The sequence below is a fragment of the Oxyura jamaicensis genome, chromosome 7 (genome assembly GCF_011077185.1).
Source record: "Oxyura jamaicensis isolate SHBP4307 breed ruddy duck chromosome 7, BPBGC_Ojam_1.0, whole genome shotgun sequence".
NCBI classification, from domain to species: domain Eukaryota; kingdom Metazoa; phylum Chordata; class Aves; order Anseriformes; family Anatidae; genus Oxyura; species Oxyura jamaicensis.
The window spans coordinates 19,440,305-19,465,862 of record NC_048899.1 but is presented as its reverse complement, the minus strand read 5'-3'; the positions used below and the strand labels follow the sequence as shown (position 1 = coordinate 19,465,862).

Sequence of the window (25,558 nt, the reverse complement as noted above, 5' to 3'; positions counted from 1 at the left end):
CCGCAGTGATCATGAACCAAAGGAGCTGAGCCAAAACCCAACGAGCATCCCCTGCGGCTGCTCCTGCCCATGAGCGCGGCTGCCAGCAATGGGCTCCGTGGGTTTTTTTGGATCATGGTGTGGATGGGGCCATGAGAGCTGGACCTGAGGGAAGGGTGACCTGGCTCTGTCTGTGGGTGTGTCGCCCCTTCTGCCTCCTCGCCAGGAGGGGACGACGCTCCGGCCACATCGGGGATGCAGCAAGGGTGCATCCTAAGGGTGGCCACACAGTGAGGACGCACGCTTCTTCCACGGGGGAAACGCTTGTTCTTACTCCCCTTGGGATTTTGCTATGATGCTTTTTATTATGGATGGCCTGTGCCTTGCTTGGGAAGCTGACGTGAAGTTATTTATGCTGCTTCAGGCTTGTATTCCATAGCTATTATCAACTGTGAGCAAGCTGAATTGAATAAAAGTTTTTTTCCAAATCTGTTTCTTTCTTTAACTGGGCAGAAAGGAAAGAAGTTTCCCACTTGTGGAGAGCACAAGCTAACGAACCAAGCCCTGGCTGTGCCTCAGGCTTTTAATTACTCACCTTGTTAACGAGTGAGACAACCCACAGCTGTAGGGAGGCTGGTGGGAGTCCCACCCGTGCCCACCGTGTTATTGGGCTTTATTTCTGTGTCTGAGGCTCAGGGGCTCTGCGGTGCCTCCTGACAGGCCAGCAGGCAGTGGGCACAAACCCAGACACGTGGCAGGCCACCGAAACACAGGCAAACACTTTTGTACTCCGGGCACTGGCACGGGATGCTCAGAGCTGTGGAGCCTCCATCCTGGTGTTATCCAAAACCACACACGGTCCGGGCATCCTGCTCCAGCTGCCCCTGCTTTTTGTACTGATACAGGGATACTTTGTTATGTTTAACGGTCGATTAACGCACAAAACAAAAGGCAATTCTTGGTTCACATCTCAGGTTACCTCGAGGAGAGGGCAGCTTTTGGTTACGTGGGTGCATTTTTACGGTGGCAAACAGGAGAGTGCATTTGTGCCTGCTGTGACCGCATTATTCGGTGCCGCACTAGTGCAGATCTGCTCTTTACACACACACAGGGCTATTTTGTTACAAGTAACGATGAATGAACGCACAAAACGAAGCGCGGTTATGGCTTCACGGATCGGGTTACCCCGGGGAAGGAGCAGCTTCTTGTCGTGCGGGCGCGTTTTTGCGGCCGCCACGGGAGCGCCGTGCAGGCGCCGCGTTTGCCTTTCCCACGTCCCGCTGGAGAGGGAGAAAAAACCCGCACGCGGCGCCGCGGGATCCCGCCGCATCCCCAGCCCCGTCCCGGCCACCACGTCCCCGCAGTGCCCTCACCTGCAGACGCACCTGCAGCCTGGGCTTTCCTCACCGTCGCTTTCGCTTTCCTGTCGCGGATCTGCCGCGCCGTGGGTTTTCCTGCCAAGGTGAAAGCGCGGTACTGCCCGGCTGCTTAAAAGCCGGCGAGATGGGGCAGAGCGGCAGAAACGAGCGACAGCAAGGCTCTGGATACGAAAAAAGAGGACTCGAGGCGTCTCGAGGGATTTTGTGGATTCGGACACGGGTCGTCCTCTCCTCCTTCTGTCTTTCTGGATCTTCGCATCGTCGTAGCTGGAAAAGAAGATGCTGTGCCCCATGTTCGCCGTGGTGCTGGTGGTGGGCCTGGGGCCCCTGCTGGTGGGTGCCTTCCCCCTGGACGCCCCGAAGAAGACTTGCCGCCTCTCCCAGTATGGGTACCCGGCGTCTTCCGAGTTGATGGCGGTGGGGAAGTTCAAGGAGTACTTTGTGAGTACCAATGGCACCATGGGGCGTGGGCTGGTGGGAGAGGGTCTGCTGAAATCGAGGCCCTGAGGGTGTTGGGGACAGAACGGGTGTTTTCTGAGGCAGTCTGGGGAGAGCAGTCCCCGGCACGGTGAGCAGCAGCCCTCACCCGCACTTGGAGGATGCATCACACTCTTACTGACCTGGGCTGCGGGGCTGGGCTGAATCTTGTCCAGGTTTCAGACCTCAGGAGGGTGAAGGGGGTTGCACAACACAGCCCCAAACTAAAGAACAGCTTTTCAACCTGTCCCCACCCCTCTTGTGTTACGCCTCCAGGAGAGCATCATGCCGCCAACAGACCGAAAATGCAGCACCAGGCTCTTCCATCGGAAGTGGAAACCCAACGAGCTGTCGGTAAGGGCGATGCCAGGGAACGGGGACCCTCTCCACCCACACCCCAAGGTGGCTTTGCAGGGCTCGGGGAGCCCTTCCACCAGCTCCACTGCTTCTTGGGGTCCATAACCACCACACTCCTGCCTGCAGGTGCCCGACCGACTCCTCCTGGCAGAAGCTGAGCTGGACCTCACCGTCACTGTGCTGGCACACCCCACAATCCACAGGCTGGCCGAGATGAGCCAGCAGCCCCTGGCTTTTCTCACCCAAGCCCTGGAGGACCTGCGAGGCTGCGTGAGTGTCCCCCCTGGGTCCCCTGGCCCTGGCTTGGTGGCACAGGCGCTGGTGGCAGTGCTGTGGGGCATCGCTGGTCCTGACCTGCATGTTCTCCTTGCAGGTGGCCACTGAGGCTCCTTCACATCACCCCTCTGGGAAACTGAGGCACTGGCTGCAGAAGCTGGAGACGGCCAAGAAGACGGTAAGACAGGAGGCTGGGGAAGAAGGTTGATGGGGTTTCAGGGGGCCCTTGGCAGACATCTCATAACTTTGGGTCTAAGAGCTCCAAATTAATTAAGAAGCAGCCAAGAAGGCCTCCCCACAGTGCCCCCAGCCATGGCTCGAGCCTCATCCGTGCCCTCGGTGTGCTCACCTCCTCTTCTCCCTCCACAGGAGACCGCTAACTGCCTGGAGTTCTCCACCATCCTCAACCTCTTCCATGTGCTGAACGACCTGCGGTGCGCAGCCATTCCAGAGCAGTGCACGTAGCCTTTTCTTCCTGCCTTGCCTTACAGACGCCTGGCTGCGTTTTCCTGTTTAAGCACTTGGCTTTTTTATGTGAGCTCAGGGAGCGATTTTTTAATTATTGTCTGTGTTTCTAATTGTGCATTTATAATGTCTTAGGAAGATGTAAAGAAATGCCCCTTCTGACAGGTTCTGCTCAGTGGGGGTCAGCGTATTTATTGCATGTCTTTGTTTTGCTGGTTGTCAGAACACTGACTGTTTGTAAAGAAATCTATTTTTGACCTTGCTATTTATTGCATACTGTATTATGTATATATTTTTGTACGCTATTTAACATGAAAAATAAAACATACCATAAACTGACAAGCCGCCATCCTGTCTTCCCTATATTTTGTTATAATATCATCCTGTTGGAATTATTTAGGGGTGGGAAGGACACCACCAGGAAACTTGGGCATTATAAAAATCGGCATCACCTCAGCTCACATGCTGATGCCAGATTTATGGTGCTGTAGGGGGACACCAAAGGGAACAGACCCCCCCAGGTGCTGGCTGCAGGGGATTTGGCTCACCCTGGAGACTTCTGCACAGCTGCGAGCAATTTGCTGGTTCCTCTGCTGCAGATACAAGAGAGGGTGGGCAAAAGGATGTTGTAGAAGAAGGGGTTCTGCCAGAAGGTGTTTTAATAGTGAAATTAAAGTGAAAAATAATAATCTGTGGGACTGTGCTAACTTTGAGGGTATTTTTCATGAGGAGTGGCCAAAATGAGCCTCTAGTTCTTTTTCCTGAAGACACTGAGCTACGACCTTGACCCATTCAGGCTAGAAGGGACCTGAAGAGCATCTGGTCCAGCTCTGGAGCCAGGACAGGTTGCTTGGGGACAGGTCTGGGTGAGTCATGAGCATTTCCAGGAAAACAGATTTCAAAGCAGGAAGCCATGGCTATGAAAATGAAAAACGATGCCCCATTGTTTTGTTAGGAAAATAGCTTTAAGGACCTGAAAAAAGCTGGTAAAAAAACAGAGGGAATTGGTTCTTACACAGGCATGTAAGTGGGCTGTGAAGAAAAGCCTTGCTCATGATTATTTTATTCCTATTGGAGGGGGGAAAAAGGCTTATTCAGCTTGTTGTGGAACAGCCACTTTGTGCTGTTGTTGTGTCCCCATGTGAAAGACATCACGTTGCAGCGAAGTCTGAGAGTTAAGAGTGGAGGGGAAAAAAAGTGGGTTGTGGGGTTTGTTGGCACTTGATTTTTTTTTACCCTGAGCCTCATGTGAAGACCCTTACCAGGTAAATATGCTTAGCTGTCTTTCTGCAGCAAACCCAAAATGTGTCTGTGAGCTGTGCCTATTAGGAAAAGTTGTGAAGTGCCTGCTCCGGAGCAAGATGCTCCAGATGCCGTTACTGACCTACAGTATGGACATTGTTCTCTTTCCTGGTCTGAACTTCTTAAACTTGTCTGACTCAAAAGGTAGCTGACAGATACTGCCGCTGCTTGTGCTTCCTTCTGCTGCCTGGACAGGACTTTTGTTTCCATCTATTTTGCTCCTGAAAGTGATTGAGATAGAGGACTACAGAACGAATTCTCGAACTGCAGCATTATAATGATAGCTCAAGCCACTCTGTTAAAACAAAACAAAACTTAGTCACTAGTAAACTCCTTGCTTACTAATACACTAGCTGCTGGTGCTCTTGATGTTGTAACTTGTCCTCCCATTCACTGCATTTCCTAATTCAGAATAACAACTCTCATCTATCAGAAATCATACTGGGACCAGGAATCGTTTAGTCATGATCCTGTGTTGCTTCCAGGGGAGATGAGATTCAATGAAACCCAATTGCTTTTAATCTGCTTTGACACGAAAGATCATTTGACAAATAACCTTCACCTTTTTATGCAGATGACTTCCACTGCAGCTACCTGAGCGGCTGTTGGCTTTTGTTTTTTTTCTGGTGCTTTGCACCAGAATAACAGGCTGGGAGGTGGCTGCTGACAGCTCCTGGGACTTGAGGCTGCCGTGTGAGCTAGTAACAATTGCCTTCCTTGCTTCCTTTGCACTCCAAAAAAGGTGAAGAGGCAAATAATAACAACCCAGGAGGAAGAAAGGTTCTGGGTTAATCATCACAAAAGCCAAAAGCTGGAAGTGCAGCACCCTGTCAGTCCTATGCTGGCTCCTCCAGAGTTTAACCCCAGCTCCAAAGTCCAGGTTGTCTCTGGGGGCCGTGACCACCATTGCCCCGTGGACATGAAGTCCTGCAGGAAGACTGCATTTCGGGAGACAAAGAGAAGATTATTCTGTCTAAAACAAAACAAATCAAGATTAGGCAAAAAAGTCTGGATCAAGGAAACAATCTCAAACCTTCAAAAGCAGAAAGCAGTTTTTTGTTTTGTTTTGTTTTCTTTTCTTTTGTCCTAGAGCTGCAGACAAAATGTGGCCTCATAATCAGAGCATCACCCCACTGTTTCATTCCCTGGTTTTAGCAGTGCTCCAAGGAAGCATCAGCTAAACTCCAGGTCACTGCCATGCCTGATAGGTATCAGAAGAGAAACATTGATTCAATCAGAGGCTTGCATGGTTGTTTGTTATAAAATACACATCAAATCACAGCTGCTCAGTAATCATCAGGAGACACAGCCTATGGGGCTGTTTTCCCCTGTTCTTGGTGTGTTTCTTTCCTGGTGCTCTGCTCACAAACCATCCACAGTGACTTTAGGGGATGGCTTCCTGTTAGTTGACACTGCAAGAACTCCTAAAACCCCTTTTTAATGTGACTTCATTAAAGTGGCATGTGGAAAAATGCTGTGACATTGCCATCGTGACCACAATTACATTACAGTGATCTGCTCTTTTTCCAAACAGCTTGCAGCGGATGTGAGCTGAAGGGTGCAGGAGGCAAAGCTCTGCACGTGGCCACCACCCTAGGTGCCTCACATCAGGAAAATGCACTTTTTCTTAGCTCTGTGGCCCCGAATTAGCAGCTGCAATCGTGTGAGGGCTCATTGCTATGCCTACTGTCGCACAGCATCCTCTCTGATGCTCCAAAGCCACTTTTGGGGGAAATGTGATAGATCAGCCTCTAATGATTTCATATGAAAGTGTAATGTTCTTGTTTGAGAGACAGAGGGGGAAAAGGCAGTAGGGTTAAGCCCAAAGAAGCAAACAAGGTGGAAAGCAAAGACTTGGTGAGCACGTTTCCTGACATGCTAGAGATTTCTGTCCTGCACGCTCCCTGGCTTCCTTCACTCTTTAACCACTGCAGATGGTGCGATACCATGTTACTTTTATCTCCATCCTTAAAATCAGATGCCCTACCTAAAAACAGACAAATGAGATACATCCTTAGCCTGCCTCTCTATAAAGGCTTAAAAATGTGTGGCCTTTTCTATTGAGGTTTAACCTCTTCTCTTCTGTGGGCAAAATGTGATCCCAGCTCTCCTGGCTTGCAGAGCACTTCTGAGCACAAATGCACCACCAAGCTCCTCGAGTGAGCCCAGTGAGGCTGACAAGGCTGTTAGAAAGGAGAACAGCACACTGCAAATTTGCAGCATATGCAACGCTAATTGCTCAAGGGAGCAGGAGAGGGAGAGGGCCAAATTTCTTAATGGTACGTGGGATGTAATCACATCATTGTCATCATACGTTCCATTGTTTCCCACTCCGCCCTCCCTTCTGACTAAGCAAGTGCTCCAAGGCGTTGGGAGAAGAGCATGACGTTGTTCCAGTTTTACTTTTCTTTTAGGAAGGTTGTCAGTCTTGCACTTTGCCCAGCAATTTTCCACTAGTGAAAGTCCTCGCTCCTCTTTTATCTTGTTTCTACTTCTTTTCCTTACTTGCTTCTAGTTCTTGTGGAGTTCATTTCAGATCACCTCTACTTTTCTGGTGCTTATTTGCGGTGGGGTCTTCAACTTCACCTTTCATTAGACGGAGTGTGTTTGGATAGAGAGCTGGAGTCTAAGAGCACAGAAAAGCTGTGCTTAGGAAAGCCACGAGGGAGTTTCAGGCTAAGGGGTAGTTTTCCGTGTTCCTGGCTTCATATGAGAACTCAAAATTGCCCATCAAGGCAGGAACTGATACTTCTAACAAAATGCAGATTTCTCTGCTTCATCCCAGCAGAGAGAAGTACGGGTTAAATAAAAGCTTTAAAAAAGACCAAAAACGACAAAAGAAACCAGAAATATTCTTACATAGTGGGATAGTTTAAATGCAAGACATTTGTTTAATCTCTCTAGCTTCAACAACAGTGACTGCTAGGCAATGGAAAATTGTTGGGTAATTATCTGAAATCCAATACAGGCAAAGTCTTGGTTTTGTGTGACATACCAGGTGATGTCTGGAACTGCTCAGAATTTTGCTGTGTGGAACATGGAATATTTTCCAGGTTAAAGAAACAGTGATGGGGAGATGAAACATGAATGTCTTCTTACTGGTATTTTCAACTAGTCATCAGTGTTTTTAGGTTATAAGTGATGCAGAGATATAAATATAGATCTAACATCATGAAACTGCTTAATAAACTGCAATTATTTCCTTAGGTGCTGAACAATTTAAGACTCTCACCTCTTCAGCAGCTCTGAAAATACCTAGTTTTGATTGCACAAATGTGCAATGTGGTACCCACTGGGAAAGTTTTCACTGGAGCAGTTTGACTGAATCATCCCCAAATAAGCTTTTGAAAATCAAGGTTCTCTACTTATTGAAGAAAGTAATTCCCAAGATCCTGGCTTCCTCACTCTTGGGTGACTGAGGGATCAGCTTCAGGAGCATCTTTCACTACAGTTCTTGAGTCTCAGTGATAAAAGGAGGTGAGAGAATGAGAAAAAAAAATCAACAAACTGTAAAACACAAAGCAAAAGATGGAACAAATATGACTTTAGAAAACGTGGCATTAGAAAATGTGTGCATGTGCCATGTATCTCTTGGGATGCCTATTTTGTTAATATGATATTAATTTCATTTTTAGCAGACTACATTTTGTACAGGACCACAGTAAGAACAGGAGACTCTTGCTTCCAGTAAGCAGCACTGCTGTCTTGCTGCCTGGACTGTCTGAAGAAAACGAGTAACCAGGCCATGGCTTCAGATTAATCTGATTTTCAAAGATTTTTCTTCACGCTGCAGTGAATTGGAACTGTTAAGTGGTTCCAGAAGGTCACCGAACATCAGATGCTGAGTTCTGCTCATCGCTAATAAGACGAACTGGTGGAGGGTGCAAAGAGATCTGTCACCGTTACAGCCCATGCCAGACAATATTGACTCGTCTTTAATTAGTCTTTAGAGGAGGCAGCAGTTTGTTGACAGCACCTTTATGAATTGGCTCATAAAAATATTTTATTAATCCCAGCACAGGTCACAGCTACCAGATATTAACTGAACTGCTGTACCGTAGAAAGAGGGAGGACAGCTGTTGATACCTGAAGATAAAATAGAAAGGAGGTTTCTTGGCTTTCCTGGAGGAAGCACCTTTTGGATTGACCCTTACACAGCAGCCTAGTTTGGCTGCTTAGTTTGGATGGGGCATTTTAAGGCATATAAATAATAACACCTGTGACTCTGGCCTGCTTGCTGAACTTTGAACTTTGGTAGTGGGCACTGCCTTCCACAAGAGAATCAAACCAGCAAAAAAGCAGATGATATACATCAATATCTTGAGCCTTCAGACTTGCCTTTTTCAGGATGTTGCCATTGTGAGGCAAACATTTAAAAGCCAGGAAATGGCAGTGCTGAGGTTGACTTTGCAGCCTCTGTTTGCACCAGCAAGCTTTATGACAGGATCTGCAATGTAGGACTGAGTCTGTTTCAGAGCCTGAAATGGCTTTGGCTTACTGATGCTGAAGGTGCAACTATCCTCAAGCCATCTTCTCATTTCCTGATTGCATTGGAATAGAAATCTGGAAGCAGAATTACACCGAGGCATTTCTAGGCACCCACTGCTAGGCACAGCCAGGGAGGAGGTAGACCAGCATCCTGCATCTCTGCAGCTATCCCATGGGCTCATTTTGGGTCAGTTTGTGCTTGGATTCACCTGCAATCAGGGAAACAAACTCGTGTAGCATTCAAGATATCTTTTAAGATTATTTTCCCCTTAAAGTTGGCAGTTTTTAAACATCTCAGCCATGGTAGGGAAGGGACTGCCATCTTCATGGTCTCTATCCATTGTCAACATACATACACACTTTGGTGGGATTTTATTTCCTCTTGCCTTCTACCCTGCTGAAGACAGAGAGCAGCAAGCACATTTTTCTAAGCACTTTCTTCATTTTTCAGCTACAGATTTTTCTGTCTAAAAACAAAAGCAAGAGCAGACTTATAATAAAAGAGCTATAGAAAAGTAAGTGCTTTTCAGCCAATTAATAGCAGCATGACAATCCTTCTTGTGTCTGGTCTCTAGCTTTGCTTTATCAAACCTTTTAACCTGGAAGCTTCTCTAATTGCTTCATTTTGGTTCCCCTGTTCATTGCATGCCAAGGGATGGAAGGAGAATTCAACGTTATGCGTGTAGTTAAGTTTTATAGGTCACAGCCTGATCTAAGTCAATTGTGCAAGTTTCTAAAGCTCCGAGGGGTGAAATTAGTCCAGACTCAGGATACCAAAGGTAACTTTCACTCAGAAACAGAGGTTCAGGCTGGAAATGAGGAGACATTTCTTCTCAGAAAGAGCAGTCAGGCATTGGGACGGGTGCCCAGGGAGGTGCTGGAGTCACCGTCCCTGTGGGTGTTCAAGGAGAGGTTTGACGTGGTGCTTAGGGACATGGTTTGGTGGGTGATACTGGTGGTAGGGGATGGTCGGACCAAATGATCTTGGAGGTTTTTCCCAACCCTAATGGTTCTGTGACTTTGTGACACAACCTAACTAACACCCCGGCCTATCCCAACCACACAAAATGGCGCCGGCCGGCCGGCGCGCACCGCCCTCGCGCCGCGCCACCTCTCGCGAGAGCTCGGCTGCTGAGGGAGGAGCGGCGGGGAGAGGGGGGCGGTGCCAGCTCGGGGCCCCGCCCACTTCCGGCGCGGCGGGCGGGCGGGCGGCTGCGGGAGGGGGAGGAGCCGCCGCCACCGCCCCTGCCCCGGGCCGGCCCCGGGGCTGGCCTTGGCCGCGGCAGCCGGGCCCTGACGCCTCGCTCAGGTAGGTGCTGGCCGCCCCCCGCCGCTCCCGGGCCGGACCCGGCCTCGGCAGCCGACCACGGGCTGGCCTCGGGAGGCCGCGGCCCGCCAGGCCTCGGGGCCGGGCCTTGCGCTGCCGTGTCCCCCCCCCCCCCCTCCCCCCTTTCCTTCGTTAACGCAGCCCTTGTTCTCGGGCGGGCGTCAGCGGGACGGCTTGTCGCCTTTTCTGCCTTTCTGTGGGGTAACAGGAGGGGAAACAAACCGAAAACACCGGGTTTGCCTCAGCTGGGCAGCCAGCATGGATATTTGCCACGAATTTTGCCTGGTTTTAATCTCTTCCTTGAGCCTGGTGCAAGTACCTGTCAGCCTCGCAGAGCATGACCTTCCTGTGCACAAAATACATATATAACATCTTATTATACCTTTTTACGCCTTGTTGTACCCTGTTACACCTTACCGTGCCCTACCAGGTGCCGCACAGCTGCGCACTGCTTCAGGACGCCTCTTCCTTCCGTTCTGACCCTCGTTATTGTCACCTTCTCGTTAATTGTCACATTCTTCACATCCAGATGTCGCTTCCATTCTGTCCTGCCTCCCCCTGCTCCTCACCCCCCCCCCCCCCCCCCCCCCAGTCATTTCACCAGCTCTGTGGTGTCGGTTTGGTCTTTGCTTTAAATCCCCAAGTTTCCCCAAGGACCTGGAGGAGCAGTGACAAGGTTGGCAGGCCAGGGAGCTTTTTTCTCCTACCTGTTTTCTCTGGGACAGAAACAGATAAGCAACTGAAACAACCGCTGTTGCAGCCAAGCTGATAAGCTTCAGGGCTGGCTTACAAGAATGAAAGAAGCACCCAGATACGTAGGGCTGAAGCTGACATAGAAACCTTGGATCGAGCCTTGTCACTTTTCGTTTTGCTCATCTTCTTCTCAGTGGTTTTCTTTACTTGCCTGTTTGTGTTGTGTCTCGGCTGATTCTGTTCCATGCTATGAAAGCTGATGTTGCGTCAGCATCCACTTCACGTCTTGGTACCTGCTACACTGTACCTGTCTGCTCTTCTGTTCCAACTACTTTGTGTAAAGGCTGCTGACTTTTTACAAGTTTTTTGCCTTTATTTTGCTCAATTACATTGTATGACTAAACGATAAATGTTTCTCCATTTTAGTTTTTGTAGGGCCTGAAGGGTGTTGGTCTTGTTAGCATTATTTTGGCTTTGGCCACACTGTTAAGGAGAACAAACTGCCTTCAAGCAGCAGTAGGGGCAGGATGTCTCAAGTCACAGCAGGTGGAACATTTCTGTTTGACTTGGGCTTTCTGTCCACCTTTTGTTGCAAGTTATTTATCATCACAGTTACCTTCTGATCACTGATGTACCAAATATCTCTCTCCATTTCAGCTACCAAATCTTTGTACGTGATTTCCTCTGCCCTGTGAGGAGTGCTGTGTGTTACTGCTGTGCAGTTGCAAAAATAAACGTGCTCCTTGCAGTCCAGACCCCTTCCCTTCCTCGTGTCCTGCTCGCTGACTCAATGCTCGCTTTCCAGCGCTATGAAGTAGTTCCAGGAACCCCTCCCGTCCCCTTCCTCTCCTCTTTGGCCAGCCAAAAAGTGTTGTCACGAGGGACATGGGTGAGGATGGTCACAGTGGGGGGATTCTCTCTGTAATTCTTTGGATTCTCTCCATAATTATTTTGACGGGCTGACGTGAAGCTGGGGTGCGCTGTGGAGATGGTGCAGCGAAACGAGATTGTAAACAATGATGAAAGCCTGACCTTTCTCTGGCAAAACTGAACTTCCTCTTGGCCTCACATACTGCAACTCCCTCAGCATTCATGTCTGAAACAAACCCTCATTCTTCAAACACTCTGCTCCATCCACGTCTCTAAAAGTCAGCTGTTAACTGCGTACATCTTGGTCTTTGAGTGCTGAGAATATGATTGTAGTTGCAGAATGTGGGGCTGACTGTAGCCTATTTTTGTATTTTTTTCACTAGTTCTTTGAGTTTTGGTAATCAACTTTGTTCTTATTTGTGTTCTAGACTGAAGGCAGCAGTAATGCTAACTCTGGCAAGCAAGCTGAAGCGGGATGATGGTGTCAGAGGACCCCGTACGTCCAGTCCAGCTTCTGACTCGACTCGGAGGGTGTCTGTTCGAGACAAATTGCTTGTTAAAGGTGAAAGGAACTTACACTGAAATGTCGTGGGTTTACAGCTTACAGGTCTCCAACAGGAAATTTGGGATAAAATGGTTTCCAGAAGTATTTTTTAAGCTGTTTGTGACTTCCTTTGTGATTTCAAGTGCGGGATATATATTTGCGTGCATCAAACCTCCAACAGCGCCCTGGCTGCAGGACAGTGATTTTTTTGGGGTAATGCACAGCCTAAAAAGCTTCCCCCTTATGCTGTAGAAAAATTAATCCATCATTGGGAACTGTACAGTGTCAAATTATTAGGATAAAATGTTGGCCCGTAAGTGTTACTAGATATATAGGAGAAGAGTATCAGATTTGACTTGGCAGGAAGGTATTTTCTGAGGAAAAACCATAACTGCCAGCGACAAGAAAGTAAATCCTTAAACTAGCACCAGTGTTCTGGTAGTCATTAATGGTATAGTAAGGTAAGAGTCAATAAACATTAAAAAGTGTTTAAAAAAAAAAAAAAAACTAGGCAGAAAGATTTTTCTTAGGCCTGGAGTCTGGAAGTTGGGTAAGAAGTAGAGAATGGAGAAAAAAACACTAATTTTTGTAGAACCATGTTGTTTCTGTAGGTTGCTTCTGTAGGTTGCTTCTGTAGGTTGTTTCTGTAGGTTGTTTCTGTAGGTTGTTTCTGTAGGTTGTTTCTGTAGGTTGTTTCTGTTTCTAGCTGTCTCTGCACTGTGGGAAAAATAACTTGGTGGCAGTTGTGGGTAAATGAGGTAATAACCTCTCCCTGCATTGCTCCCAGGACAAGGCGTTTCAATTCACTATAAATTCTGATGTAACTCTTGTGAAGAGCTTGCTTTAGACTTCTGGTTCGGTGCTGTATCTGGACCAGCGCAGTTGCGTTCACCACGGTGTGGTATGGAACTGAAATAGCCTGTTGTAAGCACAACTTCAGGTGACTGTGGTAGGTTTGCAAGGAAGTTGGTGGGAGTCAGGAAGAGTAGTGGTAAGGACAGGCTGTTCGTGATGTTTGGATGGGCTGCAGGTATCAGATGTCCATTGCAGAAAGGGTGAAAGGCCAAGGTCTGTCTCCTGGCAGCTGTGAATTAAAAACTAGTCTCTCCTATGAAAAGGAAAAGCAATCCTGGTGAAGGAGGAGATGAGAAAAGGCTCCGGGTGTGCTACCCTTGTTTGCCCCAGCTTTTGTGCTGAGCTCAGCATGGGTGCGAAGCCTCTGACCTGGAAGAACAAGGGGCTGTGGTCAGGAGCGCTGGAGAGCTTAGCGATAGCTGGGCTTCTTCCAGGATCCTTTTTGGCCAGAGCTTCTGAGTCAACACGAGAGCAGCAGGCACCAGGTCTGTGCAGCACTCACCCAGCAGTTTACATGCGGTGGGCTGTCTTGGAAGCTTAGCTGAGGGTGATTTTGGCACAGCACCCTGAACCTCACCTCCCTCTGGGAGCTAGCAGTATGGACTGAGGTCTGAGAGCTGCCTGCTCGGTGACACTGACCTGTGGAGAGATGCTCTCCTCGTCCCAGTCCATGGGAAGCTGGCGAGTGTCTCATCAGCCCTGCAGGCAGGTGTCTAGGGGTATCACCCACACACGGGACCTTTTATCTGGAGGTAAGGACAGCCTCGTTTGTGCTGACAGGGAGAACAGTCTGGGAAAGTGTTGTAGGATCCCTTTTGAAGGATGCATTTGTCACGCTGATAACCCTGTGGTGCTCAATGTGTTGTGTACACGAACTGGTAAACAGATCAGTGGCATTTGGAGTAGGGGTTAGATGACCTTGACCTCAGCTGCTGATAAATGTAGGCAGTGCTTTCACACTTAAAAACTAAGTGCGGCCAACTGCACGTGCCTGCTGACTGGTAGAGCCTTACAGCAGGGAAAATGATTGCATGCTGTGACTGAGGAGGAAAACTCCAAATATTATTACTGAAAGTGGAAGTACCTCGATCTGGTGCTGGATGCAAGTGAAACAGACTTTTAATCCCAATTCTGTGAAAAATTGCCTCTAAAATACCAGTGCCCTTTGCTATTTGTTACAAGCTGTCCCTTTGATTGCTTACCTGTCCTGTAAGGTTACTTGTTCAAGTATCAGCCGTGCCTCAGGGTGCTCTGGTTGTTGGGGTATGCCAGGGGCACATTCTGGAGGGAGGAGAATCTCTGTCCCTAAAGTTCTGTGAAGGGAAGTAGTTCTGAGATACTTGGATCTTCCCTTGCAGCTGCTTTTTCCCTGGGGTGATAAAGTCAGGGCTTGGTAGCAGGCTGTCCTCCCTTGGTCATCCCTGCAAATACCAGAGCACGTCTGGGAGGTTAGTGGGGCATGTGCCTCTGTGGTGAGGAACACCAGAAATGCTGACCTTGAAAGGCAGAACATTCAGAAAGGAGCTGCGGACAAGCCCAAGAATTCTGTGAGTTTCATATTATCTAATCAACACGGCTACGAAATTGAATCAAAACCAAGGGGCACATCAGCCGCAGCCTCGTGTATGCTTCTTGATCACAGAGGCTGTCACTCAAACTGCTTTTTTTTTGCTGCTTTGCATCTAAACATCATCTGGCTTTATATCACCACTGCTGCTTAGTTTGATTGCGAGTGACAGCACAGTTTATTCCTCGGTCTTCGTGTCTGGGTTTGCAACCAGATGTAGGCAACCTGAAAATGTCAGGTGTGTACGTGTACGAGCCTGGAAGAAACCAAGTGGGAAACTGGTCTCAAAAAATTAGGTAGATGTACGCTGTAAATAACAGTTAGGAGAATCCATAAATTGGCTTTTTTCAAACCTTCAGGTACAGTAGTCACAATAGTAGGCGAGGAAAATAGAGAGATGAGAACAAAATTGTACTTTTGAGATATTTTTTTTAAAAACAAAACTAACTTTCTTCGTTAGCACCCCTGAGGTTACGGGAGGAGTCATTTTGAAAATTCTGCTTTAACTCCTGCACATTGTGTGACTTACAAAAGTATTTCCTTTTCAATGATACTTTTATGTCCCTCAGAGAGACATCCCTTATTTTGGAAGAAAACAGTGGAAAACTCCTTGTTAAATGTGCGATGTGTTTATTGAAGGGGAAACCACCACGTCACAGTAAAATGCGTGCAGTATACCAGTGATAGATAGTGTAGAACCAAAAAGGCATGAGAAGGATTCAAGTTAATTTGAGGAGGCAGAGAGAAGGAAAAAGAACCATTTACTTTGAATTATTTCTTCTAGGGCTTCACTGACAAGGGGGAGCCTGGGGCAGTGTGTCCCTTCACTTTTACACCTCTGATTTTCAGCGTACCTGAAGCATGAAGTGATGCCTTGCAGAGTGAGGGGTTTCTACCCCAGTGGCTCGTTGTAGGTACAGGTGTCAGGTTGGTGAGTTCTATATCAGAGTACATAGAAGCTAAAGCTTGGGATTTGGTAGTGTCTTGTTTAAGAACCAACATCTGGAATGACATGGAGAAGAAAGAGTAAGAAGAAATCTTACTTAATTGAGAACCTGTTGGTTTCAGGCAGGTTGTTTGACCCGTACAGCTGCACAGGTCAGAGGAGCTAGGCATGGAAAGCTGTAAGACAGGTGAGAGATAGGGCACAAACAGCGCTTCCCTACTAGGAGCAATGCTTAGAGAACCGAGTTTTTGTTAGAGCTCCAAAGTATTTATCTTCTTCTCTAGCAGCCTTAAAGATGTACGCTAAACAGGAGAGGGGAGTTTGGGACAAAACCAGGAGAAATAAGTGCTGTAGTGGATGTGAAGGCTAATTTCAGTCGAGGAAACAACACTTTCATTCTGTGCACTTAAAGTGCAGTGGGAAGCATATGTTCGAGTCGTGGCGGGGCGAGTAAACAAAGCCCTGTGTATTGTGCTGAGCTGGGGACGGGGAGCAGAGCAACTCGACTAGAGTTTGTGCCTTACTGGATATAACCTGCACGTGGGTCTGTCGTAAAGCATATGCCTGCACACTTGTCAGTGTGTGTTCCTATTTCTGGCCTGAGAATTGCCGTGGCTAGGGAGAATTATTGTTTGTGAAATTGTTTATAAATAGCTCCGGCTGCTTGTGTTGAGCTTTCTCCCCTTCTGCAAAGTTCCTCGAGCTGTTTCGGGGACATCAGCGGTGTGCATTCAGCTCTTCCAAAGCCTGCGCTGGGCTGGAGTTCAGCCCTTACCTTTTTCACCTTTTGGTGTAGCCTCTGGAGCTGTTAAACCATTCCACGTTGGTGTTTGAGGGGTGCACACAGGAAACCCTTCAGTGTCTGAGCTGCAGCCTGTCTGTGCCGGGGAGGAAAGCCAGTGGGGAGACGGTGAGTTACTGGTTCCAGCCAGTGCACGCAGGGCGCTGCAAAGACATGTTCCTTGGGCTGCTGCTGCGGTTGATCACCGTCACTGCTGGTAGGTTGTGTTCCAGATTGCTCCAAATGTTCAGTGTTCTTCCATCCTGCTCTCCTGTATGCAGATGTTTTGAGCAGTACATGAATTGTGGGCCTTCTGTCTTTTTTCAGCAGAGACTGGGATTTTAAAGAATGCAATGGTGATTTTTTGATGTAGAAGTGTGTAACATGTAAGTCAAATAAGCATTGTGCCTGCTGCAGTGTCCAGCCAGGTTTGGGAAGCACAGATACAAGAAGAGTGCTGGGGAATTGGTGAGCTGTTAATTGTGTTATCAGTTTGGATTCTGTGCCAAAAAAACTCCCCATATCTTAAGCTTAATTATGATTTTCTTTAGATGTGTATTTTTAAGAGTTGGCGTTCAGATCTCATACGCGTTGTTAGCCCAAATTAATAGCGGTGTATGTGCAGGCTAGAAAGTGAAGTGAGAAATGAAGCAGGGAAAAGAAAACCTACAGGAAATGCAGATACACGCTTGATTAGGTTTCCTAGAACTTGAAAAGTAAAAGGGTGAGGTAGCTTCCTGCATCTTAATCATGTCTCTGTAAAAGGTACAAGCAGTTGTAAGTAAGACTTTGGTGTAAAGTAAAGAAGAGGGAGGAAGCAGCAGGTCTTCCAAAGATGGTAGCGTGGAGAGAGAGAGGGGTTTAGGAATAAGGCTGTGGCACTGTGCTTGGAGGCGTCCCCCAAAAGGTGTCGTGTAACCTGAGGCAGTCTGTAGCTGCCGGTGGTGTGGGCCGTGAGCAGTTTTCTTCCAGGGAGATGCTGTTCCAGCAGGCTGTGCCCCTCCTATGCTTGTTTCCATCATCAGGCTGGCACCCTGCTCCTCAAGGTGTGCCCGCCCCTGTGGCTTGCAGCCTGCAGGGTTTGGGCTTTTGGTATTTCCGTGCCTTACGTAGACAAGCTGGGTGGTTTGGACGATGCCAGCTTTTGAAATGCCAGTGCTCTGTGCAGCAGGAGCCTGGCGCTCGGCTCTTGGCAGAGCTGGACCCTCTCATCACACCAGGGTGCGTGCGCTTGCTTTCCTCTGTGGGGCAGAGGAGCAGCTTTAGTAATGAATTGCGTGGCTTAAAGAGAAATTTCAAGGTAAATCTTCAGTGAGGCTTAATTATATTTTAAGTGAAAATTGATTTACTGCATGGTTTAAATTACATCTGCCAATTTGGGCTTCAACTATGGTTTTATGCTTGCATAAATAACAGTATGTTTTTTTCTCTTTCAACAGAGGTTGCAGAACTTGAAGCTAATTTACCTTGTAAGTATAGCATTTAATGGCATGTGTTTTTAGGGGAAAAGGACTGTTGATCTCATTGTTTTGACTGAAGTATGAACACTGGTGATGTATTTGTTAACTCGAGGGCAAGCTGTGCAGAACTCTGCAGCCCAGGTTATCTTTGTTGGAGTCATGGACCCTTGCTAGTGTCCTTTGGAAGGGGATCCCATTGCTCATCTGGTTACGTTACAGAAGCTGACTGCTGGTGGAGTGGGAGCTTCCTTGTCATGAAACCCCCAAAGTTACCTGGAGCTGAAGAGTACCCTCACTGCCTCACTGCTGTGTCTCCTCTCTTCTCTATTTAAAAAACTTGAAATGCTGATTTAGAGGCAGAGCAAATAGCTGAGTTCTCATGAAACATGCTGTCAGCCTGCTGCTTTTGTGTTTATTATATTATTTATTATGCACGCTCTAACCTGGTGTGCTATTTAAGTGGACATAATAATTAAAAATAATAACAAAAATGAACAAGATTCCTAAAAAAGGAGCTTGGGAGCTACCACGTAGCAGGCTTGGAGGCACTTTGCGAGCCCATCACTGGCTCTACGTAACTTCCCCTGGTGCGTGCTCTTATTTCAGAGGAGTCCAGGATGCTTCCCCTGCAGGGAACGAGGCGTGAGCTGCTCGCTGCAGCCTGTGAGCTCACGTGCAGGGTGCTGCCGTGCAGTCACGCTGTCCTGCCATATGCTTATCTTCCAAAGGAAAGCAGTAAATGTGCCCTCTGATTACACTGGCAAGTAACCCGTGGTGTTTCCAGTCTTCTCCATCTGAGAAAAGCTTTGGCTGTTTTTTTTTTTTTTTTTTTTCCCCTCCTGTTTAGACCTCTGAGTGCTGCTTCTGCTGAGCCTCTTCTATTTGCATGCCTCTAAAGCAGTGGTCAGGTCTCAAAAATCAGACTTCTCAGTGTGCAGACTACCTGATGGGAGGAATTGAGGGGGGAAAAATACTGATGAGAAGCAGCAAAAAGGGATGGCGTGAAGGAACATTATTTATCTCTTCCTTTCTGTCTGTTCTTCTTTCTTTGAGGCAATTACAGATATCTTACACAGTAGTTTTAGCTTTTAACTCTTCTGCTAAGACTCCTCTATGCAATAATAAAGTGTTGAAAAATGTGTATCGGGTTTGTAGCTATTAAGCTGAATGCATTACTGGAGTTTATGTAAGCTTCTACTTATTCCTGCAGGCAAATAGGATCTGTAGCTTTGCTGCTATTTATCTTATTGACTAAAGAAAATAACACAGCTAGCTTGATGGATTCAGAAGCTAAAGGCTACATAATATGGATAATAATATATCCATGGATATACGTGTCTTCTACCAGCTTGACATCCTGTCTGTGCCATAATCCAAGAAGGCCAGCTCTGTGCATGAGAGGCAACTACTTTGTGCCATCAAAAGCAAACAAAGGGCTGTTATGCTCTGAATTTGCATCTGTTGAACTGAAACTACTGACTAGTTTCCTAACAGCCCCCACACAACCTCACAGATGGATGTTTTCGCTTCTTTTTTTCACTTGTCCTTCATTCTCATTATTGTCCTTACATTGCTCTAGTCTGAGAATCAAAACAGCATTTGTTTTGAACCTTCAGAACCTTTGCTCTGAATGCGTGTACTTGCTGATAACATAAAAAAACACAAATACACAGTAGTTGGACATGCACATTTTGAGGCAGTCTTGGATGCTGCATATGCCTGCAGTATCTGTTTGATTTCCAGTTGCCTGATAACTTTTGAACGGTGCAGTAGCTGCAGTGACTCTGGAATCATGCTGTCTGGAGTGGTCAGTTCATCAAATTCAAGCTGATTGTGAAGTCTTGGTAGGAAGAAATGTTGCCTCACAAATGCAGTGCTAGTTTGCTAATTAAATCCTTTTTAACAGAACATTTCATTAATGGAATTCATTATAAAAAGCACTAATGAAACGTAGACTCTTCCATCGCCCTTTTTGTACAGATGTACAGGTTACTGCTAATGAATTTGTAAGGAAGAAATGCTGCTTCTGTATGCTGACTTGTAGCATCTGTGCAGAAGGTGTTTTCAAGTCCATGAGACAGTGTGGTTTACTGAGAGGAAATAAACTCCTTCCTACTGAAAGGAAATAAACTTTGTCCTCACAGCGCAGAGAAAAGAGGTTCAATTACTGCAGGTGAGCTCCAACCGTATGGAGAAGAGGCATTTGAAAAGAAAGTGTAGGAAATCAAGTGACTGGAATGCAGGGATTAATCAGGGTGTGAATTTGGAGGATATGAAAGATGATTTATTTGTTTTCCCACCAATGGAGATACACTTGTCTGATGCAAATTGCTCTTTTGCTTCACAGGTACATGTAAAGTGAATTTTCCTGACCCAAACAAGCTTCATTACTTTCAGCTAACTGTAATCCCAGGTAATTTTCTTAAAAAAAGAAAAAAAAAAAAAAAAGTTACTTTTTTTTCTGTGTGTGTTGGTGGTTAGGGACCGTAATGCAAAGACTGCTTAAAAATACAATAAACTTTCTAATCAAGGAAAGACTGGCTGTAACGCAGTGAATATTTTATAGGGACAATGGAAAAATTGGGCTGGATTTTGAGTACTAGTTGGTAATAAAAATGCCATTAAAATCAGGCAGGTTCAGTAAGTATTCAGGCCTTATTTGCTAATTTTGATTGAAAACATTTTTTTTTTTCTCCGAGCCAATTTCAAGTCATTTTATTAGCTGGGGAAAAAATGTGGGCTATTTCTAGAGAAATGAATGTTTTACAGCCCTGTTACGTTGCAGATTTATTCGTCTCTAGTGATTACTTGGTTCTGTAGAGCTGAAAAGGTAGAACACACGTGTAATACTGCTGGAAAACATCAAATGCATGTCTGAAGATGTTTAACAAGTAGGAGTGAGTCTCTTAGTGTTTGAATGTCCGAGTATGTGGAAATTAGATCTTTTAATACCACTTAAGTATGCTGTGGAGCTTCTGCTGGCACGTTGTTCAATAAAACAAAGCCTCAGAACTACCTTTTCAGAATTCATCACTTCAGGTGAGTTTCTTAATAGTAATCTGAAACTATGGAGTTAGCTCATGGCTGTTGAGAGTAGAAAGCTGTGCTTGTGTTTTGTGGGTGAATTTGCATGGAATTTGCATCTCTCTGAACTTCAGGAACACATTTGTCTTACCTTTGAGACTCCACAACAATTCAAATGAGGACACTGGTAGGTGCTGTACACAGCACACGTGAGTTAGGTGTGCTGGGATCAGTGTCTCCTTGCCTGCCAGTTCTGGTAGATTTTCTGTAGGTATTTATTGACAACTGACCTTGTGTGCAGTATGATGGTTGTTGTGGTGTCCTACCTTACGCAATTAATGGTTTACGTTTAGTAGAGTTACAGTTTTGGTAATCAGTATCTTGGTATCAAATAAACACTAGATGTCACTGTTGCTTCTTATTACCCCAGATCAACGAGCGCTTCCTTGGCAGTATGAATCCTGGGTTATCTTTTAACATATTAATTCATGTGACCCCTTTTGGGGACGGAAAAATGAGTAAGGCTGCCCTAGTCTGTATAATCAAAAATAAATGCAAGTGCTATTGTCAAACTTCTAACCCGTCGCTGTATGTAGGAGGTGTATTCACGCTTACTCGGTGAGTGTTAGTCTGTTTGCACCAATTAATTGTCCTTCAGTTTGTGAATACTTTCTTGTTATATTTTGGAAATGAGCTAAATTCATGAATTCATCAGAGCACAAGTCAGGGATGTCTTGAATATGAAGCAATGATGGCTTCTTCATGTTAAGGTGTCTACATAATCATTTTATTTGTTAACTGCTGTGCAGGAAGATGTTGCAGTCGGGAGGCAGCCCTGGAGTGCAATGCATGGGTTCTGTGCTAGCTTCATTGCTGAAATGATCCCAGGAATGAGACGATCTTAATTAACATTTTGTTGCTCTAAATATAGCTGCACAGCTGAAGTCTCTGCAGTTGTAGCCTGAGCGAAGTAAACATCTATTTTCAGGTACAGAATCTTGTGATCAGCTGCAACTTAGCACAGCCCTGTCAATGCAGAGCACAACATGTACAAGAAAATCTTTGTAGCTTTCTAATTACTATATATTTTTTTTTTCTTTAGAGAATGCTAACTCTCTTTTCTCTGGGATAGCAGAGAGGCTGCTAAGTGGTTGTCCTGGAACTCTTCTGGCTCAAGAGGGAAAAAACCCTTGTCTGGAGGCAATTATTTTTGTAGTGTCTGAACAGTGTTGCATGAATCTTGACAGTCAGAAGGCAGAGCCAGTTCTCCTCCTCCCGCCTGCAAGTGTCTCTGGCATTGCACTGCCAAAATACTTGTAGAGATCCTGCTCACACACGTGGTTCTGAAGGGAGTGCTCTGCAAATATCTCTGCAGCTTTCCAGTTGCAGAACAAGAGCTGGGCTCAGCACAACTGCTGGTGCCAGGGTGTATCTGATGCCTTCTTGCAGTTTTTGCTGCTCAGGGCTGCGTAGGAAGTGTGCGGCAGCCAGGTTTGGTAGTCTGCATAGTAGACTGGTCCTTGCTGGCTCACACCTTTGGGTTCTGAGTTGGCTTATCTGCAGTTAGAAGCTGCATCCTTCCATGAAAGATCTGGTGAAGGTGTGCTGATTGTTTTAAATTCACATTCTATGTTTACATTTCTTGTTGTGATTAACATTAAAGTCTGAATTCTGTAACTGCACTTCATAGGGAATCCTACCCCAAGACAGTTTCCCAAAGTTACCATGAAGGTACCAATTGAACACGTTTAACATTGGAAGTGCCTTCTGCAGTCTGGCCATATTTTACTGACAGTGTTGCTGGGCGCTTTGTTTTATGCAGTCATTTGGAATGTGGCTGGTTGTGAACGGACAATAAAAGAAGCTTCTTTGGGTTTAAATAAGATATTAAACTAATAAGCAGAAATACTTCCAGCTCCTTTGTTCTCCACGTCCCACAATAACCTTTCTTAGTATTTAATGCCACAAAATCATTCTGGTGGCCGAGTTTCAAATGGAAGTGAACTTTCAGAAAACTTTGACCAGGGTGACTGTTAATTTCACGTAAAAAGTGTTACTTGTGCTCAAGGATTTTTGTTTCCTTTATGGTACAGCTCTGTGCAGTGCATGGTGAGGGGAGGTACAGTAGAGAAAATGGCTAAAAAAGTAGATTTTATTGCCACAGTGTGTGCAAACTGCGTGTTCCTGAGGCAGGTTCTGCAGGCTTTTGCTGCTGTCTGAAGCTATTGTTCTGTCCCTTGTGCCATCGAAGCAGTTGTTCTGCCATTGAAAAAATGTCCTTATGGCACCGTTTGCCTCCGCTCTTATTTCTGCACCAGCACCTTATTGGATCAGAAGCCAGACAAAATAAGGAGATGGCTGCCTACAGCCCAGGCGGTCCTGCTCTGCTTGGAGCACAAAATTGGAAGCTGAGACACAGTAATGACCTGGCAGGGGAGGGTGAGCTTGGGTAGCTTGTACACGAAGAAAACCAGAGGAAGGTATAGAGTTAATGGGATCTCCCAGATGGTTGGGTAGGTTAGGGTTAGCGTGCTTATTTGAGTCGCATTCTTCAGGGAATTACTAAGGAGCCTGTTTTCTGTTTTGCATGCCATAAAATGACAAATGTCAGTGAGCATGGCTGAGCAATCAGCAGTGCTGATTCAAGGAGCTACTGTCAAAAGGCATTTATGGCCTGCCCTAATTATCACGCATTTTCTTTTAAAGCAGCAGAATAACTTAATATCTTCTCAGCACTTCTAACCATCAAACCACCTCACAAACAAAAACTAAGATCGGAGTCGGGCTGTTAGTAATGAAACTCAAGACTGAAGTGGGAGGAATGTTAATACAGCTTGAAGACAGAAATTTAAGCAGCAGGAGAAAATCAGGAGCTCAGACTTGTTCCCATAAGTGGGCAAGTTATGAGCTAAAGCTATTTTAATTGACCATTGTATTTACAGGGCTTTTCTCACTGTTAACTTTGCCAGAACTTCATTTTTTTTTTTGCAGCACAGTTATGTGGCTGACAAATCAAGGGGTTTTGAGTCTGTAGGGACGCAGGGAAGGAACAACCACGTGGGAGAACCTCTGTACCCTACCTGAGATGCCAGAAGGCAACTCCATCGTGAAGGTTTAGCGTCTCAGTGCATTGCAAGATTTCTGGCTGGGCAGAGCTGCAAGTTTTTGCTGTGAGTTTGAGCTTTTGGTAACGAGCAGTGTGTTTTAGTGAAAAGACCTACAAACATACAGGAAGAATTGTTTCAGTAAAAAAAAAAAAAAAAAAAAGGTAGGGAAGAAATGTTTTACCCTTCTAATAGGAGACGTGCTCCAGCCCTCTGACCATCTTCTCGGCCCTCCTCTGGACCTGCTCTAACAGATCCCATCCTTCTTCTGCTGGGAGCCCCAGACAAGAGCTACCCTGGGCTGTGTCTGCATTGTGGGATAAAGCAGAGAAAGTGAAGAACCACCCTTCAGCTTTTTTTTCCTCTCCTTGTGCATCTTTTGAGCAATCTCAACAGCAATCTTGCTGCCTGTGCTTTTAGGTGAGGACGTACGTTAATTAATGCTGCTGCACAGGGAGGCTGTGGGCCTGGTGTTTTTGGTGTGCGGGGACGTGGAGCATGGCTTTTCTCTTGCTGTTGGGCTGGCAGCAATCTGACAGCCTTCTGGCAAGCTCTCCTCCCCTGGAGCCGTTTTTGAATGTTTCTTTTGGACAATTGGATTACAGCAAAGATTGATTAAATCTGAGGGTTGCTCTGACATAAGGCACATGTAGCTACATCCATCAGCAGGCATCTATTTCACATTAGCAGGGGTGGAGCACGAAGGGCTGCTGTGCGCTACGCTCCGAGGCCAGAAAATCCAGGAACTATTGAAACGAAGCCAGTGGAAATAACTTCCACTGCTGGGCTTCACCAGCAGCCTTCCCAGAGTTGCTGCTTCTTTTACCTTGCTGCAGCCTTCTCCCCGTGCATTCGCACGTGGGCATTGCATGTGTTGGCTTAAGCTGGGAAGTGATAACCTGAGAAGTGCCTGTGAGCCAAGGGGCAGCCAAGAGGCTGGTGGGAGGCTTCGAGGTTCATGGTTTGTGCTGTAACAAGCACCGAATTCCTGTCTGGCGTTGGTTGTGCTGTTGCGCTCACCGAAAGAGCGATTTGATTCTTCCCACTAGGGTTTTACGAGGAATGGCATCGTGTGGGTTCCTGCATCCTCATTGAAAGGCTGGTACATGGCGCTAGCTGGTGGATAAAGTGCATCAGCTGCAGGATAACTTGGTGGTGGCTGGGCTGTTTGAGCTCCAAGCAGAATGTTATTCCACCATTCTTTCTTGCAACAGCATCGTGCTTCATGTGTTTGGTGAATGTGGAACACTCTCATCGAAAGGATATTGATATAACTTGTGATTCTTTAGAAATGGCTTGCTTTACTCATTTTTTTTAAATCTAGTACATCTGAAAACAAAATATAAATGCTTTGCCTTGCCTTTTTCCATAAAAATCAGTGTGTGTGCAGTAACTCGCTGGTAACGTGTTAGCAGCGTGCCTGAGAGGTCCGCTTAATAAATCAAACGCTTCACAATTGAATTGGAGTGGGAATGGAGGATGTATTTGAAAAAACTGTTCTGGGCAGGCTATTAAAGTGAGATTTGCAACAGCTAAGGCTTGCAGCTCCGTGCGGGTGGATGTGGATGAGGAGCTCAGGACCTCAGGAGCTGCAGGCTGACTGATACCTACGGTATTATCTCTAGTTACACCTAACTAGGTATCTCCAGAATTCATATTTTACA

General features: G+C 46.4%; 2 protein-coding genes and 1 long non-coding RNA gene across 4 annotated transcripts in view; all 3 read left to right on the top strand.

Annotated features, from left to right (window-relative positions):
* Positions 1–1,058: 1,058 nt before the first annotated feature.
* LOC118170237 (interferon lambda-3-like) lies at positions 1,059–3,021 on the top strand. The gene is made up of 5 exons (XM_035332332.1): positions 1,059–1,799; positions 2,112–2,189; positions 2,319–2,462; positions 2,566–2,646; positions 2,838–3,021. The coding sequence occupies exons 1-5, from the start codon at positions 1,638–1,640 to the stop codon at positions 2,931–2,933; spliced, it is 561 nt and encodes a 186-aa protein (XP_035188223.1). The 5' UTR covers positions 1,059–1,637; the 3' UTR covers positions 2,934–3,021.
* A 2,291-nt stretch (positions 3,022–5,312) lies between these two features.
* LOC118170283 lies at positions 5,313–8,556 on the top strand. The gene is made up of 2 exons (XR_004752624.1): positions 5,313–5,832; positions 7,140–8,556. It is a non-coding gene; the product is annotated as an uncharacterized LOC118170283 (long non-coding RNA).
* A 1,364-nt stretch (positions 8,557–9,920) lies between these two features.
* The window catches only part of UBE2F (ubiquitin conjugating enzyme E2 F (putative)), a 65,549-nt gene continuing 49,911 nt past the window's right edge, over positions 9,921–25,558 (top strand). For both annotated transcript variants that reach the window (XM_035331760.1, XM_035331761.1), the window contains exons 1-4: positions 9,921–10,032; positions 12,042–12,175; positions 17,746–17,775; positions 20,114–20,179. In XM_035331760.1, coding sequence (XP_035187651.1) covers positions 12,058–12,175; positions 17,746–17,775; positions 20,114–20,179 — 214 coding nt within the window. In that variant the 5' untranslated portion in view covers positions 9,921–10,032; positions 12,042–12,057. The remainder of the gene's footprint in view (positions 10,033–12,041; positions 12,176–17,745; positions 17,776–20,113; positions 20,180–25,558) is intronic.

Excerpts from the sequence above, each read along its gene's own strand:
- LOC118170237 (XM_035332332.1), top strand. The coding sequence starts at position 1,638 with ATGCTGTGCCCCATGTTCGCCGTGGTGCTGGTGGTGGGCCTGGGGCCC. Across the intron at positions 1,800-2,111 it reads GGAAGTTCAAGGAGTACTTT|GAGAGCATCATGCCGCCAAC; the intron begins GTGAGTACCAAT and ends TTACGCCTCCAG. Across the intron at positions 2,190-2,318 it reads GGAAACCCAACGAGCTGTCG|GTGCCCGACCGACTCCTCCT; the intron begins GTAAGGGCGATG and ends TCCTGCCTGCAG.